This window comes from Macrotis lagotis, chromosome 4, assembly GCF_037893015.1.
Source record: "Macrotis lagotis isolate mMagLag1 chromosome 4, bilby.v1.9.chrom.fasta, whole genome shotgun sequence".
NCBI classification, from domain to species: domain Eukaryota; kingdom Metazoa; phylum Chordata; class Mammalia; order Peramelemorphia; family Peramelidae; genus Macrotis; species Macrotis lagotis.
Genome location: NC_133661.1, coordinates 93,416,251 through 93,436,162, shown reverse-complemented (window position 1 = coordinate 93,436,162; position 19,912 = coordinate 93,416,251). Strand labels below are relative to the sequence as shown.

Below are 19,912 nucleotides of genomic sequence, written 5' to 3'. Positions count from 1 at the left end.
CCCGCCCCCGCCGGCTCCCTAGAATGAAGGCGTCCCCGCGGCTGGCCCGGAGCCGGGCGCCCGGAGCTGGGCGGCCGCGGCCGCACGTGGGGCGCGGAGGCTGGGCGGCGGCGGGGCCGCCCGGAGAGCCCGCCCCCGCCCCCCCCCCCGGCGGCCGCCCTGGAGCCCCGGCGGCGGGAGAGCGGGCGGGAGCGGCCCCGGGGGCGCGGGCCAACTTGTGTGGGGCGGGGGAAGGCGGAGGGGGCGGGGAGGGGCGGCCGCCGACGACGCGGGGGAGGGGGAGGGGAGGGGGCGGCGGCGGCGGCGGCGGCGGCGGGCGGGCGATAAAACGCGCCGAGCCGGCCCCACCCCCTCCTCCGGCTGGCTCGGCCCCCTGTGCCCCGCTCCGGGGCGGCGAGCGCGGGCCGCGCGGGGAGGAGCGCGCGGGCCCCGATGGAGGCTTTCCAGGCGCTGGCCAGCAAGCCGCCGCCGCCGCGCCCCCCGCCCATGGCCGTCCTGCAGAGCGCCCGCTACGTGCCGGCCCGGGGCCGCCCTCCGCACGGGGCCGGCGGCGCCTTCAGCTCGTGGAACGACTACCTGGGGCTGGCCACGCTCGTCACCAAGGCGGTGGCCCGCGACCAGCGCTTCGGCGCCGCCCCCGCCTCGCCGTCCTCGTCGTCGTCCTCGTCCTGCTGCTCGCCCCACGCCGGGCCGGCCGGGGGCGCGGCGGCGGCCGCGGCGGCGCCGGGGCCGCCCGACGACGAGGAGGAGGACGAGGAGGAGGCGGCCGCCGCCCCGTACCTGGGCAGCGCCCTGGGGCTGTGCGGGGGGCGGCCGGCCGCCGGCCCGCTGGAGGAGCGCTTCGCCGACCTGAGCCCCTTCGCGGGCGGCGCCCCCGCCGTCCTGTTGGGCTGCGCCGCCGAGCCCCCGGAGAGGGAGCGGGCCGCCTGGGGGGGCGCCGCCGAGCCGCGGCTGCAGGCCGGGCCCAGGCCGGCCCGGCCGCTCAAGCCCGAGCCGCAGGTCTGCGTCTTCTGCAGGAACAACAAGGAGGCCGTGGCGCTCTACACGACCCACGTCCTCAAGGGGCCCGACGGGCGCGTGCTGTGCCCGGTGCTGCGCAGGTACACGTGCCCCCTGTGCGGGGCCAGCGGCGACAATGCCCACACCATCAAGTACTGCCCGCTGTCCAAGATGCAGGCGCCCGCCGCCAAGCCGCTCAAAGCCGCCAGGAGCGCCCTGGCCAAGAAGATGCGCTGAGGGGCGGCGGCGGGCCGGGCGACCACTTCGTGCGTGTGCGTGTGTGTGTGTGTGGGCACGCACGTGCGGGACCCATGCACGAGAGAGCGCACGCCAGCACGGCCGCTTCCCCCGACTCGTGTCTGGGGCCCGGATGCCTCCTCCGCTTCCATCCCCGCTTACATGCGCTGTGTTTGTTTACTGTATGCATTGACCTGATTTTACATGGACATATCGGTATGAGATATTGTTTAAATCTTGTATGTTTTACTTTTATGAATCAAATGATGGAGGCACTTTAAGACGCGTATTTTTTAAAGCCTCTAAACTGGGCTAAAAGGAACTGTAGGTTTTATGGTACGTCCGCAACAATGAAGACTACTTCATGGTGTTTACTAGTGAGTACATTGACATGTTCAACCCAAAGGGACTAAGATAACCTATCCGTGGCAAGTAATGTTTTTTGACATTCCTTTCTCAGTTACCTAATTCCAGCTAAAGCGAGCATCTGGAAGAAGCAACGTTAGGATGGGAAATGATAGTTCACTTTCTGATATTAATCTGAGTATTGATTGACTTGACATTGCCTATTTACATTGTAGCTGGAGAGGTAAACTATACAAACTGAATTGCACTTAAGCTAAAGATAGTTTATTGTTCTATATCAGATTGTCTATTGCCAAATTAGCAACTAGTTTTTCTCTTCCCCTAGAAACTGTGCCAAGTTGCATATCATATTGTGTATACACTTGGAAATGGTGCTGTTTAAAACTTGGTTGTGTGTTTATACAGTAATAGTATATGAATTTATTATTCTTGCTCAGACCTTTCTTCCCTGGACTCTCTCATTTCTTGCACATTTTTTTTTCTTGCATGGGTCTAAATAAGAGGGGCTAACCTGCCTGTGGAACTTGGGAGGAAGGGAGGAGGTTAAATAGCTAGTTGTTATAATGGAGACTTTAAATGGCCCTGCTCCTTTGCCTGCTCAACAGTGAGCTGAGACACTGACCGGTTTTCTCTCCAACATTTTAACAGAGGAAACCTTTGTCCTTAATGTTCCAGAAACATTTAAGGCATATGGAAAAAAGCGCAGACCCTGCATTCATTCCATTTCTATCCTTTTTGTGGCTTTCTTGAGGCTGTTTCTTATATTAGCACATCTTAAAGTAACCTTATGAATGCAGCACAGCCTGTATTAAGCAACAGCCTTGGAAAAGAGACAGGGCCACCTTGCACCTGATGAATGTATTCTTTCCTTAAAAGGGAGGACCTGATAACATAATATAGTTGCCTACCTCAGAAAAATTGATTCTCCATCCTTAAAATAAAAAAATAGCCTTTGATGCTAGATCATTTCTGAGCAAGACTTTAAAGATTAAGAGCTACACTCAGTGGTGCTTTTAAAGTTCTAACGGAACAGTATTAGGAAGACAAGGGACTTGAAGCAAAAGAAAAAATTTGGAAGATGAGCTAATCTTTAGGAGAGAAATAGGGTGTAAACACTATCAATGATTTAATGAAAGGGAAACAAGCATTGGGAGGCTTTTGGTGATGATTTAGGGTAGGTAAGACTAGATGCTTGTTTCATCATTTTATAATTTTTTAATTTAAGGCAATGGGGTTAAGTGACTTGCCCAAGGTCACAGTGTCTAAGGCCAGATTTGAACTCGGGTCCTAATGAATCCAGAGCCCATGCTCTATCCACTGCATCTTTCATCATTTTAAACAGTAAATATTGTTTGCTCCTAGATCCACACTAACTTAAAGAAGTCAAGTTGGTTAGACATATAATGATACCATCAGTTCACTCCTGGAGTGATTTAGACAATACAAGCTTGTTTCACTAACTTGCCAAATCTTCAAACTGGAACTGTCTATGCTGTTGGGAATTACTTTTACACAAGAACTCAAATCATTTGGCCAGCACAAGACTCTTCTAAACTATGCCACCCACTACCCTCCTTTAAAAAAGAAATGGATTTTTAAAGCAGTGTTAAGCTTTTGAGCCAAAGTTGCTTATTTTTCAAAAACTTGCTTTCACACAAACATGGAATCTGAATGTAGCAGTTGTGACAGTGATTTCTAAAGAGTATAAAAAAAGGCAAATAATCAGAAAAAGTATAAATCTTCATTTTAGCCTATGGGTTTGGTTAAACTTTAACTAGGGATGAAATCAGCTCAGTTAACATTGTTTTTGTTAAGAATCCTGGTCAAACTCTAAAGTAAATAAGATAACCACCTTCTCCCCCTTCTCACCCCCCAACCCCCCTCATGACCCTAACTTAAAAATCTGATCTTTAACCAAAGCTGGTAATGACTCAAAATAAATCTTTTAAAAAAGGAAGTTTGTTAATACTCTCTTTAGGGCTCATTTCTAATTGCTTCAAGCTTTCAGTTGAACTGCTTAGGGAGGTTGGAAAACAGCATTCTATATAGTTAATAGTGGTCAGGATTAATGCCATTTGTTAATTACACATGCTTCTCTATTTGAATTATATTAACTTTCTCAGCCAAAGTTATTTCCTCCTCAACCTGTTAAAATGTCCTCAGTCTTCCACTAAAGGATGCTAAGACTTTCTACATTAATGCTCTTGCTTAAATTTGGCTTTCAGTAACACACAAGTGCAGTGTTTTTCGTGACATAACTGGACAGAGGAACAAAGTTGCTTAGTTTCACAAATTATGAGTATTAAATATATAAGAAAAAGACCTAAGATACTTCATTTTTTTCAGCTTAGAAAAGCAAGGCCCATATGCATTCTATCTTTCAATGTAAATTAGCTGATTAATGGAACTCCCATGCCAAGTTTATTGCTGTGCCTGGCTGCCTCATTTTAGTTTATAAGGAAACAGTTCTAGGCAAACACAACTGAACTACAGAAATGTAAATTTAAATTTAATGTTAGCAAACTAACTCAGACCAATAAGTTATGTATAACTTACAATTAATTTCTTAAGTTTCCAATGATAGTGTTTTAGGAAGAATATATACTTTTGTACTCAATAAGGATTCACATTTTAAATGATTTAAGTACCAACTTCAAAAATATCCTGTCTCATGTACAATCATTGTGAAATCACCAAAGCTTCAGAAAAAACTGGAGCAAGGAGGTGGCTAGGTGGCGCAGTGGATAAAGCACGGGCCTTGGAGCCAGGAGTACCTGGGTTCAAATCCGGTCTCAGACACTTAATAATTACCTAGCTGTGTGGCCTTGGGCAAGCCACTTAACCCCATTGCCTTGCAAAAAAAAAAGAAAACCTAAAAAAAAAACGAGCAAGAAAAACTTCAACAGTTTGAAGCCTATAGAGAAAAGTGTTTCATCACTTTATTAGGACTGAAAAGCATCCTCTTAAAAAATGAAAATACTTCTGGGAAGTGATGAGCGGTCTGGCTAAAAGAAATCTGAGTGAACTGTTGTTAAGAGAATGAGACCTTTGAATGAAGGAAGGTGGTTATCTCTGAGATAAGCTGTTTTTTCCCCTCTTTTGCCAAGAAGACACACACTGACTGCACTATATTAAAGGGGAAGGAATTTTTTATCTTCTGATCCAGAACTGATGGAGATGACTGGGTGCTATTTTGGTTGCATGACTGTTCAAGAATGATTTTGCAGGGCAGTGTTGTCAAAAACTTTATCACCATTTATAATTATTATGTGGAATGACTTAAAAATTCTTAAAATCAATTTGCTAACATTAACATGTGTTCACGAAGTTAAGGACTATGTGCAGTCACATAGTTTAGTTCAAACTAATTAAACTCAAAACTTATAAAGAAGAATAAATCAAGTTTAAGGAGTTCTTACAAGAATTAAGGATAAAATGTCAATGATACTGATCCAAATACAAAATAACAGGTTTTGAGTATGTCATTAGTTTTCAATATAGAAACTGAAATAGCATTTGGACAAAGATTTGATACATTAAATAATTAGCTAGGAGGATAACCAGTTTTTAAAGTGGGTTTTTTTTTCCCACCACCATCTAAAACAAAATGTATAAATCTGACAACTGCTTTCACTTTCCTGTTTCTAAAGCAGTAACACTCCCTCTTCTGGTCTTAAGTATACATAACAGCAGCTCATTATAAAAAAAGTTTGTTCACAACGTCACTAAAGTGGAACTCTAAAATGATCTAAAACGGGAATGTTTTGAGTTTTCCCTGAAAACATTTGAAGCAAAATAAACCTGCAGCATGGAAAACAACATGGAAAAGGGCAAATCATGGAAGATATAAAATTGACAACCGAGCAAATCGTGTAATCACGAAGAGAAAAAGAAGACAAATTTCTTTAGCTTTCTTGGTAATTGACTCATTTTTTACAATGCTTAAATTTGAACTATTGAAAAAACCAAGTGATATTAAACTGAAAAAAAATTCTCAAACCAAAATAGGAAAAGGGACTGAAGCAGCATTAATTAAGCACAAAACCTACCACTTTTTGGAATAAAGTACAATGATTAGAGATTAAAATCAAGACAAGCAAATTCTGTAAGTATTTTATTTATCATTGAAGAAAAAACACAGCAGCAAGTACTGTGTTGGCTTCAATAAGACCAAAGAGTTAATAATTAACATGGCTACTACACTTCAAAATTGAAGTCAACACAGTCATTACTACAAAGTACTCGCTGAAAGAATCTATCCTGAAGACAAAAGGAAATTAGGAAAAGAATTTAAACAATTCCTCCAAAACCACACATTTATAAATATTGTCATATTTAAAATGCTTGAAAGGCATGAATTCTCCATTAATGGAAAAGCAGTTTGCTATTGGCAACAGAAAAAACTCAGCACTAGATTCAACCAATGCTTTCCATTTAAAAGCTGCATTTTTCTGGTTTCACATCAGCAGTACTCAAATTTCATTAGAACAATGACTTCAAATTGCTCCACATCCACCAGCATTCAAGTAAAACCTACAAACAATTCCACTGTATCCAATGTTCATAATGTTTACTGCACTTAATGTGAACCTAAAACCTTTTCTAAATTCAGATAATAAATACCTCAAAAAGCTTTGCCTCAAAATACCTAGAGGTATGTTTCCACAATAGCCTCTAGTGTAAATGAAAATTGCTTCAGCCGTTTTTTCGATACCACTGCTTTAAAGATAGTCGAATACATTTTTCTATGACAGAACCTCACCTCATTCCAAAATAAAACTAGATATTTTGAAATTGAAAAGAAAGTTTTCAGTTTTATACTGAGATATATGTGCTACTCAATACCTGAAGGATTCACATTTTAAATTTTGTGGGTTTTTAAAAAATTTTTTTTGTAAACAAATGATCAGTGAAATAATGCAACACTTTAAATTTCAGAAAATGGCATTCAGTTTTCCAACTTCCTGCTGCAGATACAATGCATGATCAATCTATATAGGATTAATACAAGTTCATGCTTTTCATGTTATGATGAAACAACATTAGTTAAAGAAATCCAATTTAGAATGGTTTAAGCACAAATATAATAATCCTTGAATGTGACCAAACCTATGATAAAACACCAGTTTAGACTGTGTTTCTCTTGAGATTTAACGTCGTACAGTGGTCCATCCATCTTCGTCAGTCTCATTTTTGGTTCGACGAATAGAATCTCGGGATTCTCGATCTTTTTCTGTTCTCCATGAACCCCCCCTCTCCTTTTCACCTTCTCTTTCTCGGTCTCTTGAAAGAGCAGGGGGAGGAATTCGCCGAGGGGTCTCCCGATCTTCAACCCGCTCATCTTTTCTTTCCTCAGTACGTCTCCAGGAGCTTGCTGAAATACACAAGAAAGATTTTTGGTAACACCAACTTCAAATTACTCGGAACACATGAAAATCTCTATCCCTACTTCCTCTCTATAAGTAGTGAACAGAAGGGTGTATTTACTATCTAGTCTGTACACAAAATATAATTAAGCTGTACTTTTTAAAAACAAGAAAAAAACACAAAAAAATTCATATCCCTCCCCCCCACACAGTCAGTACATGAGGCCAATGAGTATACATAAAAACATGGAAAGCAAGGGACTATCCTATCCCTGAAGAATTAAAAAAACCCTTCTCTGTCACTTAAGATGCATTTCCAAAGCCTGAGTTTCTAATCATAGGACATAAAGCTTGTGATATACCTGACCTGAACTGGCAAAGCAAGGAGTATTTTACTGCCCACAGGAGGATTAATGGGAAACCATTATCAACCTCCATGTCATTGTTGTTGAATAGACTTTGTCCTAAATACATGGGGGGGGGTTCGGTTAAATTCACTATAAGCTACAAAGATTTGAATAACAGACTGAATAAACTGCTATTAACTTGGTGTTTGTGTAGAAACCCAACCAAGTAATTGCTAAACAAAAAAGTTTCATTACCACAGAGGTTTAACTGTTTCTGTGGTGTGGAACCTTCCTGATCTAGTGAAGTGTACAGATCTCATATCACAATGTAATTATTGAAGGAAATGCTATATTTGTTAGAGATTAGTGTAAATAAATTCATTTATTTTTTCCCATCCAAGTTCATAGAGCCGACCGACTTTAGACATTCCAAAAATTTCAGCATAATATCCTTACTTTCTTCACGTTCACTCCTGAGGGGTCTTCTGTCTCTATCATCTCGTCGATCTCTTAAGTCTCTTCCTCCTCGATCATCTCTGTCACGACCACGACGGTCATCTCTATCCCATTCATCCCGACGATTTGAATCTCTCCAACTAGACACTTCCTCAGCTGGTCTTCTCCATCCAGTCTCATCTCTGTTCACATTTAAAAATTAAAAGTTATACCAATTTGTTTTTGACCATCTTTGAAAATCACATTAAGAACATATACAGAAAACCCCGTTAACAGTATCTAAAAAGCAATCTTCGTACTACTTACTACCACTACTTCTCCCCAAACATAAGCCTTTAAATAGTCATTAACCCCTTCACAACATTATAGTCAAACCTAGGTCGCCTGAAACGATCTTCACGATCCCCCTCTCTCTCTCTTTCATGTTCTTTATCATTTTCTTCACGATCTTGATCTCTATCCCGTTCTTTGTCTCGATCCCATTCACGATCTTCTGATGGCCTAGACTCTCGAGGTGGAGCCCAGCTTTCCTCTCTTGCTTTCTCTCTCTCTCTCCAACCACCTATTTAGAAATGAAACAGATTTCTAACTTCTTCCATAAGTGGTATTTAATGTCAATTCTCATTGCTAATTGATCAGTATCACAAATACTAAATTCACAATGCTAAGTTAGCTATGACAAAAAGAAAATAACAAATTATGGACTTATTCATTGGCTCTTTTAAAAAATTACTGTTCACATCAAAATAACAACTATTAGGGAAATTTAACCTCTTTTCAAGATATTCATACTGTTTTAAAGAAGGACTCTTACTTTTTATCTTAACATATCATCCTCTATACCCACCCGCCCCCAATTTGGGGGAAACCCCATATATTATGATCCAGTCAGGCAGCCTGCCTTTTTCCAACATTTTCAGTAACTTTTCAACTAAGAAACTTCTTCAACATACTCCTGCCTTACCTCATAATGGAGCCCCCCCCCCCCCATTAGGACTTCTAATTCCCTTATCTAGAGCTCCTTCTGCCTTTTGACGGCCCATTTATGAAATTTAATGCAACAAATCTAACAATTTCTTTGGGAGTAATAGTATTAACCTTTAGTATCATCAGTCAAAATTCAACTGTTATAAATAAATCAGTTTTTAACTCCCTGAGTTGGAAAGTCTTGTTTTACTTACAAGATTAGATGTAAATTGTCTCAAATCATGAGATTCTTCCTCTACCAGTGTGACTTGGGGCAAATCACTTACCAAGTCCCTCAGCTTCAGGAAATAATTTGTAAAATAAGGGAGTTACATTAAATGACCTCTCAAACTCACTTCCAGCTCTAAATCTATGATTCTACTTTCTCAAATTATTTCATATGCTAGTTTTTCTCATTACATCAAAAATACCTTGTAGGGGGTGTGTAGGGCACAGTGAATAGAGCACCAAGCCTGGAGCCTGGAGTACCTGAGTTCAAATCCAGCCTAAGATACTTATTACCTAGCTGTGTGGCCTTGGGCAAATCACTTAACCCTGCTGCCTTGCAAGAAAAAAAAAAACACCTATTTTTTATACACTATAAAAATAACTGCCTCTCCCCACCCAAAAGAATCAAAGAAACCAAACCAAGGTATTTAAAACATGTGAATCTTACCTGGTTTGCCAACTGGTCTCCAAAGGCCGAGTCTTGAATCTTCCCCACGCCTGGGAATTCGGTCATCTTCACTTCGTCTAGAGAGCCTATCATCATCCAAATTACGCCAAGTTCCCCTATCATCTTCACCACGCCTGGGAATTCTATCATCATCTGCATTTCTTCGAGGTCCTCTATCATCATCTAAGACACGCCTTGGACCCCTATCATCATCCAGGCCACGCCTAGGACCCCTATCATCATCTGTGTTGCGCCAGGATGACTTTTCCTCATCAACACCACGCCTAGGTCCTCTATCATCATCAATTCCACGTCTTGGACCTCTGTCCTCTTCGGATGTTCTCCAGCTTCCTCTATCATCATCTAGTCCTCGCCTAGGTGGTCTATCATCATCTGCAGAACGCCATGTTCCCCTATCTTCATCCAGACTTCGTCTGGGAGGTCGATCATCATCTGTTGTACGCCAAATTCGGTCATCATCAGTCCCACGCCGAGGGAATCTGTCATCATCAGCACCACGTCTAAGGGGCCTATCATCATCCATGCCACGTCGGGGAATGCGGTCTTCATCTGTTCTTGAAGAGTCTTTCTCTTCATCATCTCCAGCACGTCTTGGTCGGTCCTCATCTCTTCTAACTGACCTCTCCTCATCACGACCTTCTCCCCGCCGCCATTCCCTGTGAAATTACAAGTTAAATCGAATCAAAGACATTTGCACAAAATCATTCCAAAAAAGGATTTCTTAGTTCGTTTATTTCTTTTTTTTCCAAGGCAAATGGGGTTAAGTGGCTTTCCCAAGGCCACACAGCTAATTATTAAGTGTCTGAGACCAGATTTGAACCCAGGTACTCCTGACTCCAAGGCTGGTGCTTTATCTACTGCACCACCTAGTCGCCCCTCAGTTCGTTTATTTCTAAATAAATACCTTTTCAGGAGCAGCTAGGTGGCGCAATGAATAGAGCACCAACCCTGGTGTCAGGAGTACCTGAGATCAAATCCAGCCTCAAACAATAATTACCTGTGTGACCTTGGGCAAGTCACTTAATCCAACTGCTTTGCAAAAACAAACCAAAAAAAAAAAAACCCCTTAATAAATACCTTTCTAAAGGCCTCTGATCTAAGTTTCAATTTGAAACTATAATGTGATAGCCTGGGACTTTGGAGTAAAAGAAGTGAACTCAAATCTCACCACAGATACTAGCTGTGGTATCCAGGGCAAGTCACTTAACCCTTTTACCTCGGTTGCTTATCTGTAAAATGAGCTGAAGAAGGAAATGGCAAACCACTCCAGCATCTTCCTTCATCTGTGGCCCAAATGGGGGGCATATGGCTTCCCAAATGGGGGCAGTTATATACTACAGTGGACAGAACACTGGCCCTAGAGTCAAGAGAACCCGAGTTCAAATTCAGCCTCAGACATTTTAATAATGACCTATCTGTGTGGTCGTGGGCAAGTCACTTAGCCCCATTGCCTGGCAAAAAAAAAAAAAAAACCCAAATGGTGTCCTGGAGAGATACAATTGAATAACAACAACAACAAAAAAATCCAATCAACAACTTGGTTTGCTTTGGATAAAAATTTGTGTAGTAGAAATTTTTATCATTAAGGCCATATTAAAAAAAAAAGTAAAGAATGGAACTACCTTAATTCAATCAAATTTACAATACCTATGTTACTATTCATTCATTACAAGAAAACAAGAATTACCGATGTCAGACAACTAAGATGGTGACATTAAAGCATTTGAGCATATTGCTAAAATTGAATAAGCAATAACTATATTCATGTGTCTTCATCTAGCACCAAAAAAAATTGCATGTCACTGGGCGGCTAGGTGGTGCAGTGGATAAAGCACTGGCCCTGGAGTCTGGAGTACCTGGGTTCAAATCCGGTCTCAGACACTTAATAATTACCTAGCTGTGTGGCCTTGGGCAAGCCACTTAACTCCATTTGCCTTGCAAAAAAAAAAAAAATACAAACTGGTTAAGTCAATTCAATTTCCTTCAATTACACTTACTTTTCTGGTGGTGGACGTCTCCATTCTGAATCTGCTTCAGGAGCTCTTCTCCAAGTGCTCTCAGAGTCTCTATCACCCCAACGAGTATCCTACCACCAAACAAAGTAAACTCTCTTATTTTTGTGCTAAGATTGTTTAACAAACATATATCCTTTAAAAAGTCTAAAATTATATGAGAATATTGTAATCTTGGGGCAGCTAGGTGGTGCAGTTAATAGAGTATCAGTCCTGGAGTCAAGAAGAGCAAGTTAAAAATTAGGCCTCGAGCACTTAATAATTACCTAGCAGTGTGACCCTGGGTAAGTCACTTAACCCCACTGCCTTGCAAAAACCAAAAAAAAAACTATATTGTATTCTTACAGGTTTTTTAAATGCTTTCTTTCTGAATTTTAGAAACTTTGAAGAAAAATACCTAATAACAAATATTACCTAATATTAACTAATACAAAATTAGTTAATATAATTTTAAATTTTCATGTTATTTTCAGTGTACAGAATCTCAGTCCAGTCAACTGGCTTTTATTAAGCATACTATGAGAAGAAAGGATATACATCAAAGGGCAAAAAAACAGTCCATGCCTGCACGGTCCCTACATGGTAAAGACAACAGACAAATAATTGTATACAAACAAGCAGGTCATCTCAGGCAGAGGTAACCAAGACAAGGTAGGTTGGGAACAGCTTCTTGCAGAAAGTGGGAATTTAAGCAAAGTCTCAGGGGAAGCAAAGGAAAGCAAGGAGGCAGAGCTGTACTGAGAATAGCAGTAAGTATATAAGGACAGTGTAGTGTGAGAGGAAAAGCAAGGAGCCCAGTGTCAATGGATCCCAGAATACATAAAGAAGAAACACTATATTCTTTCTAGTTAAGTTTTTGTTGATGTGTTTTGTTTGTTATGACACTGATTTTTTCCCCCAGTGTCTTTTCCCCCTCCCTGAAAATCATCAAATACAATAGTTATTATTTTGTTACAATTTAAATTCCAAACTATCTCCCTCCCTCTTAACTAGAGGAAAGTCATCATTTAACAGATATAGCAATATGTGTACATATGTTCTATACACATACACACAGTTAATTTAAAAAGTCCAAAATGTGAAATATACAACACCTGTGGACCTGCCACCTCCACAAAGGTAAATAGCAAGAAAAAAAAAAAAATGAAGGCCACTGAAGTTTATCAAATCAAAGATGAGATGGTCAAACGTTCACCTTAGCAGGTGAGTGGAGATAGACTGGAGAGGCAGACCCACTATGTAAGTCCCTGCATGAGGACAGGGATGAAGGTCATAGCAGGATATGAAAAACAAAGGGATATAGACAACAGATTGTGTGAGTTAAGTGGGAATGCTGAGTCGAGTTGGTTATATGGGTTGTGAGCCAGGGTGAATAGGAGAATGGAGGCACCCTCAATAGAAAGTAAAAAATTAGGAGGAAAGAGCATTTGAGGGAAAGAGAATGACATCAAGTCTTGTCACATAGTTCTGAGAGTCATCTATTGAGAGATAATAACTGAAACCCTGAGAACTGATGAGATTAACAAATGAAAGAGAAAGGAGAACCCAGGACTCAGTCTTGGGCACCCCACCCCCAGCTAGGAAATATAAATGAAGACTTTGGAAAGGAAACTTGAGAAGCATAAGAAAGAACTGTTATTTAAAAGGATAAGTTGGTGGCCCAGTCAAAAGCTGAAGAAATTAACAAGAACAAGGATTGAAGAACGGTCATTGGGTTTGGCAGCTAAGAGAAAACTTGGAGAGCAGTTTTAATTGAATGATAAAGCTAGTTGGAAGCTAAACTCTAAAGTGACAGAATTTTAGCACTCTAATGAAGGGAGCCAAGACACAGAACAATGGCTAGTAGAAATGGACAGAGCAAGTGAAGACTTGAGGGCAAGGGAAAACGTGGGGAAAGTGTGTAGGCAGTGGACCATTAAACATTAAACATTAGTGAGAATAGGTAGGGATAACAAAGGGGACAATCTGTTGGAGAAGACAGGAAGAAATGAGATCACTTTTGCATGTGGAGGGGCTTTAGCTTCACAAGAACCACAGATTAAACTGATTCCTTTCACAAACTAGGAAAGGTAGCACATAAACATTTCTGGTTAAATGTAAGCAAACTCTGGTCAACCAAAGCATTGCATTAAGCTGGTGGGGGGGGGGGGGGGGATATGAAGTTTTTCATGCTAACCTTTCTAGAAAGTGAATCATCAGCTATCCTCCTCTCTTCTTCTCTACGACGTTCTCTTTCTTCAATTTCCATCTCTCTCTGACGTTTTTTCCTTTCAACTTCTTCTAGCTTCTTGACATGCTCCTGATATTCTCGTTGTTCTTCCTCACGTTTTTCACGTTCAGCCCGCTCCCTCTCTTCACGCTCTAAAACAATTTGTGGAATCACATAACTTGTTTGAAATTCCAACCTTCTTCCACATTTTTCCTTTCTAATTCTACCAATCTCTGCTATACATTTCAATTACAGACTGCTCCAAGAAATGCAGAAAGCAATGGGTCGCATAGAATTCTCCTGAGGAACGTATAACTTTAAATCCAGTATAAAGGAGGAGGATAAAGGGGAGGGAAAGGAGAAGGAAAGAAGCTTTATTTGTTCCTCCTAATGGTTATAAGCACATTCTCAAATGAGAGGAAAACCAAGATTAAACAGTCATACTGACATCTGCTGTACAAAATGCTAGAAAATTTATGCTCTTCCTTTATGCATAGAGTAGTACATAAAATACTCAAGTGACATCCTTCAAAATAAAAGACAATAATCTGAATATCCCATAATATAATACCCTCTCCAAACAAAGGAATCAAACATTATCTAATCCAATCTAGGTCCCTCGGTTTTATTAATGAGAGCAAAAACTCAAAGATGAGGGACAATTTTGCCCATAATCAGTTTTATAGTGAAAAGGCAAGAAAAGGTTTTGGACTTCCAGTTAAATGCTTTTTGATGTGTTTTCAGCTAGACTACCCCCAAATTACTGACCTAGATCACCCCCCATTCCCCACCTTTAAGCATCTGCTCCTCAGCCAGCCTCTGCTCTTCCTCCTCCTTTTCCCGGTAGTAAGTCACACGGCGTTCCTCCTTGCGCTGTTTCTTTCGTTCTTCCAAGCGATTGCGCCTTTCTTCTGCAAGTCTTTCTTCAAACTGTTTAAGTTTTTCCTACAATGTACAAGAGAAAAATTGAGACAACAGGATGATGTTCTAGACTATCACTTTGTTCCCATGTCTATTTGTAATTATACATAGAAACATACGTTAAATAAATGCCAGGTTCTATTACTGAATAGAAACTATTGGGGATACTACCAACACCCAAAGTTCTCCCCCTTCTCCCAACCCCAAAGTCAGAGGATAACTGGAATATAGACAGTGAAGAATCCTACCAGAAGGGAAGAAATGTTATGCTGAAAGGAGGCTGATTATCCTAGAGTCCAACTGGAAAAGGAGTCTCTAACCAATTCCAAGCCCTCAAAATATTTGTCTGTGGGCAACAATCATGCTGTTAATTCTATTAAGGTGAAGATTACTATCAGATCCCCTTAATGTGATCCAAAGAAATCCACCCAACAATCCGCAAACAGGATAAAAAATGCCCATTGCAAAAATAATTGAATTATTTAAGATGGGAAATCTTCCTCTAATCCACTAATACACATATCTTGTAGAAGCATTGTGACTAGATCTAAGTTGGGAGAAAAAGGCCAATTAAATTTGGGAAACATACATGGCACTATTAATACTGCCAAATTAAGTCATTTTTTTTGCCACCAATTAATGAACCAAAGAGTAGCAATGATTCCTGAATAAGGTTAAATCAACTGCTGCCACATACTAATGATAACTTGATTCACAAAAAGTGGCAAGAAGAAGCTAGGAAATAAGCAATCTAAAAACAAAGTGGATTGGTCATTTAACAATAGATAAAGAGGGTAAGTAGACAATTAGAAGTACCCACAAAATGTTCAAGAAACCCAGAAGACCACCTCCAATGACAAGATCTTCTGTGGAGGATTTATAGCACAGATATAAGAAATAAATAAAATAAGATATTGAACACCAGATGGTTGGCAACCTGCACCAGCCTGTGGAGTCTATTGATGGAGCCCTTCTAAAGACTCTTCAATAGGGGCGGCTAGGTGGCGTAGTGGATAAAACACCAGCCTTGGAGTCAGGAGTACCTGGGTTCAAATCCAGTCTCTTAATAATTAACACTTAATAATTACCTAGCTGTGTGGCCTTGGGCAAGCCACTTAACCCCGTTTGCCTTGCAAAAAATGAAAAACCTAAAAAAAAAACCTTTAAAAAAACTTCTTCAATAAAAGGACCATTAAGATGGTTACCTCATAAACAGATTGTCGTGCTGCCTTGAGTCTCTCTACAAATAAATCTCTATCTTCTAGCATTCTTGACATCCGATTCTTATGTTCAAGAGCTTTCTCACGTTCCAATTGCATAGTAGTAATCTGTAAAATATACATTCTTTGTTAAGTTTCAAAAAGAACCAAAAAGCCAAATAAAAACAACAAAAAAACCACCAACAAAACCTCAATCTAACTTTAATATTAAAACATAAATGCATTCTAAGCTGATTCTCTAAAAACTAGATGTAGTTTCCTTAGACATTAGTATATCCTTGGCAATACCTGTTAACTACTTAACTACTTAAAATAAATTTAGTAGGGCTGTATTATAATTTTCCTTAAACCACTAGAACTCTCACTCTGCTCCAGTATAGCAGGATTATCAGGTATTTTTCTCAATTACAAAGTTTGTACCATAATGCTAAACTTCAAAGTAAGAGAAGAACCCCATGGTGGTTCTACCTGGCTAATTTTGCAGTACCAAAGAATCAAAGATCTTTTATTTTTCAATCCTCCTGATCCCAAACAATTTTTATTAGAATAAGATCATTTACAGTAAGTCTCCCATGGCTTTACTCCAACTTTGTAGAAAACGCAAACAGATAAAGCCTAAAGACTTTAACCTTTAAGATCAAAGAGTTTAGTGGATTGTACATAAAGAATACCCATGAGGGGGCAGCTAGGTGGGCATAGTGGATAAAGCACTGGCCTTGGAGTCAGGAGTACCTGGGTTCAAATCCAGTCTAAGACATTTAATAATTACCTAGCTGTGTGGCCTTGGGCAAGCCACTTAACCCCATTTGCCTTGCAAAAACCTAAAAAGAATACCCATGAAAGGGTCATTTCTATGTGACAAACAATTAGTCATTAAAAATTCTGAGATGAACTGAATTTTCCTCCTTAAAATGTTCAATAACACCAAGATAAAAAAAAAGTAAAAAACTATAAAAAATAATAGTAAACTAAAAGGTCAAAAGCAAGTCAGAAAAAAAAGCTAGTTCAACAAAAGAAACAAAGTACAATAGAGAATTCACATACTTGTTCGGTATCAAAGAGAGACTCAATTTAGAGCAAGAGTTCTTAACCTGGATTCATAAACCTCTTGTTGTTTTTCAAAATACTTTGGTAAACAGCATTTCAACATAATTTTCCATTGTACCCTTTTTTTATTTTATGCACTTAAAAAAAATTTCTGAAAAGGAGTCCATGTCCTTGGGCCTCACCACACTGCTTTGACATAAGAAAGGTTAAGATCCCCCAGCTTTACAGAAACAGGTAAAGTGACCTAGGGGCCAGGGTGGCAAAGGCAACTGTTGCTTGTTTCCAAGTTCCAACTTTTGAGATCTCAACTAGAACAGAAGGGGAAACCAAGATCTTTACAAATAAATATTTCTTTGAGTATCTTCAAAGTCTGTAATTGTCCTCCCATTGTGTCAATTCTGCAATTTTAGACCTTACCATTTTATTAACACAAGAGTAGAAGATATAGCAATGGTATAAAAAGCTTACTCTTTCTTCTTCCTGCTGTTCCCAAAGATCCATATCTTTGACTCTCTGTTCTTCATAGGCACTCTTTATAAGAGGTATTTCCTCTAATCGCTTTGCTCTTTCAAAGTAATCAATCTGAGTAAAATATAAATCATAATATGTATGAAATAAATACTTCAAAGTTAGCTCATTAATATTAATCCTCCCACTCCCTCCTCATCCTCCATCACCTTCTTCTCCTGGTTTTTCAAGCGTTCTTGAAGTTCCTTCTTTTCTTTCTCCAGTTGTTCAACCTGCTTGGCCATAATGAAATCTGGATCCAATTCTTCAAGGTCCTAATAGAAATTACACACAAATTACTACATTATCTAAGAAATGTATACAGAAAACAATTGTACTGGTTCCAAAATTATACTGGTTTTAGCAATGGGTTTCATATTTTAGTTTTTTAACAATCATATTTAGATAATTTTATTTCTACTCCTTTAAAATCAGGAAAACATGTTTTTAAATGAAAAAGAAAATCTGAAAATTTAGTTACTGATTTTGCCATCAAAAACAACTAGATCACTCCAATAACTACTAATCTGCTTTTCAAGACACATACCTCAATATCAATATCTTTGAAAGCTTTGGCACCAAGTTCAGTTTTCTTAATTTGCTCAAGTCGCTCACGGACAGTTTTCTTTTTGATTTGTTCATGCTCCTGTAAGATTCGCTCTTTCTCCCGTTCCTTGGCTTCCTGTCGGAGGCGCTCTTCCTCAGCTTTCCGGACTTTCTGCAACTCTGCTTCTCGCTGTTCTAACTCTTCTTTCTCACGCTGAATATTCAGGCTCTCAAGACGCTCCTTCCTCTCCTCAATTGTCTGTCTTCGGGCCAATATGCGCTGATGTTCTTTTCTTGAATTTTTAAGATAAGCAGTGACAGCCAATTGATGCTGCTCTTCCTTTTCTTGCTATTATAAAAGATAAAGAACCACGAGTGATAAAATTAATGACAGAAATTTGTGTTCTTCAGGTCTTCTTAGCTCCAAGTTCAGCATTCTAGCCACTGCAGCATCCCTTTCAGTATTTTAGAAAGCTTTCTGAATTTTTTTTTATAATCTAGCTTATGTATAATTTTCTATGAGGAACCTCTAAGATGGCTATTTACAAAGAGGCAGATCACTCAGCTCTCACATGTCTTCTCTAGCAAAAGTGTTAAGTATACACCAGATATATAATAATCAAGAAATCTAATAAGGAACTACAGTACATGATTTCTTCCATATTGAAACTTTGGAAATCTTCCAGAAGACTTTAGGGCTGCCATTGACACTAGCAACTGTGCAGGGTAGTACCCCATCATAACCAGACACCCAGTACACATAAGGCTGTGTCTGGAAGCAGCAACGAGTGAAAAGCTCAAAGCCCTGGGGAGTTGCAGCACAGTAGGCAGGGACCAGAATGGTGTTAGCAGCACCAAACCCAGAATTCTCAGGTCCCAAACACAGACTTGAGACACCAGAGAGCACTCTAAATTTCCATTACCCATGGATAGGGAAAGGGATTAAAAACCGTGGGAGTAAGAGATCAATGTAGGAGATGTAGGAAGAAGCTAAGGGGTCTAACTACTTGGTTTCCCCTTTTCAGGTCTGGCCAAAAAAAGGAAATAAAAGAAAAAAAAAAATCAAACCAAAGAAAATAGCAATTGATACTAAACAGAAGTACAAATCTAGAAATCCTCTAAAAGAAAATAACTTCATTATGGCTGCAGACTCAAAAATGGATTTTCCACAAGGACTACAAGAAAAGTGCAACTCCAGAGAGTTAAAAGAGAAGCTCCAGAGGAAAGAATTGAAAGATTACCTTGGAAAATTAAGTGGTAAATGCTGCCCAAGTAATTACTCCTGAAAACTGGAATAATCTGAGGAGAAATCAGTGACTCCATCAGTCGGTAAACTTATTTTAAAAAGATTAGACTGGGGGCGGTGCAGTGGATAGAGGACCAGTACTGGAGTCAGGAGTTCAAATCTGGCCTCAGACACCTAATAATTACCTAGCTGTGTGGCCTTGGGCAAGACACTTCACCCCATGCAAAAAAAAAAAAAAAAGATTAGACTTCAGAGGGGCTACTCTTACCAATTTCATAGCAAAAGAAATTTGAAAAGGAAGTCCAAGGAATATCTTAGTCATCTAGTGCTCTCATGTCAAAGAAAATTTTGCAATACTGCAAAGTTCAAGTTAGGATAGTTAGAAATCATACCAGATCTAGCAGTTTTTACCAAAAACAAGAGGGATAACACCATTCAATGTTTGTTTTTTTAGTTTGTTTTTTCAATGTTTGTCTTAATTTAAGAATAGGTTACCCTATAAAGGTGAATATACTTCCAACAGGGAGAATATATTTCTGATAAAAAAAGACAAGAGACAAGTAAGCACTCTGAAATACTTTAGACAAGTCCAAAAAAAGCTTGAAATTTGAAGGAGCTGTGACACTTACTGTGCTGATTTTGAAAAGGGAGAGAAAAAACAAATGTCTTTCAGAACATGCCTAAAGAGTAGAGGAAATCAAATCAAATCAAATAAACAAATAAAGGCTCTCAAAGGGTGGAGTGGATATTCTGAGATTTTGAAGAGATAA

At 40.1% G+C, this 19,912-nt stretch overlaps 2 protein-coding genes across 2 annotated transcripts in view; one reads left to right on the top strand and one right to left on the bottom strand.

Annotated features, from left to right (window-relative positions):
• The first annotated feature begins 410 nt into the window (after positions 1-410).
• NANOS1 (nanos C2HC-type zinc finger 1) lies at positions 411-8,278 on the top strand. The gene has a single exon (XM_074233549.1). The coding sequence runs from the start codon at positions 433-435 to the stop codon at positions 1,234-1,236; it is 804 nt and encodes a 267-aa protein (XP_074089650.1). The 5' UTR covers positions 411-432; the 3' UTR covers positions 1,237-8,278.
• Positions 6,658-19,912, bottom strand: part of EIF3A (eukaryotic translation initiation factor 3 subunit A) — a 37,840-nt gene continuing 24,585 nt past the window's right edge. Inside the window, exons 12-22 of the mRNA XM_074233548.1 lie at positions 17,898-18,245; positions 17,521-17,625; positions 17,312-17,425; positions 15,782-15,904; positions 14,447-14,600; positions 13,623-13,807; positions 11,432-11,520; positions 9,414-10,090; positions 8,147-8,333; positions 7,772-7,953; positions 6,658-6,976 (exon numbers count right to left, since the gene is read on the bottom strand). Of these exons, the coding sequence (XP_074089649.1) occupies positions 6,753-6,976; positions 7,772-7,953; positions 8,147-8,333; positions 9,414-10,090; positions 11,432-11,520; positions 13,623-13,807; positions 14,447-14,600; positions 15,782-15,904; positions 17,312-17,425; positions 17,521-17,625; positions 17,898-18,245 (2,388 nt within the window). The 3' untranslated portion in view covers positions 6,658-6,752. The remainder of the gene's footprint in view (positions 6,977-7,771; positions 7,954-8,146; positions 8,334-9,413; positions 10,091-11,431; positions 11,521-13,622; positions 13,808-14,446; positions 14,601-15,781; positions 15,905-17,311; positions 17,426-17,520; positions 17,626-17,897; positions 18,246-19,912) is intronic.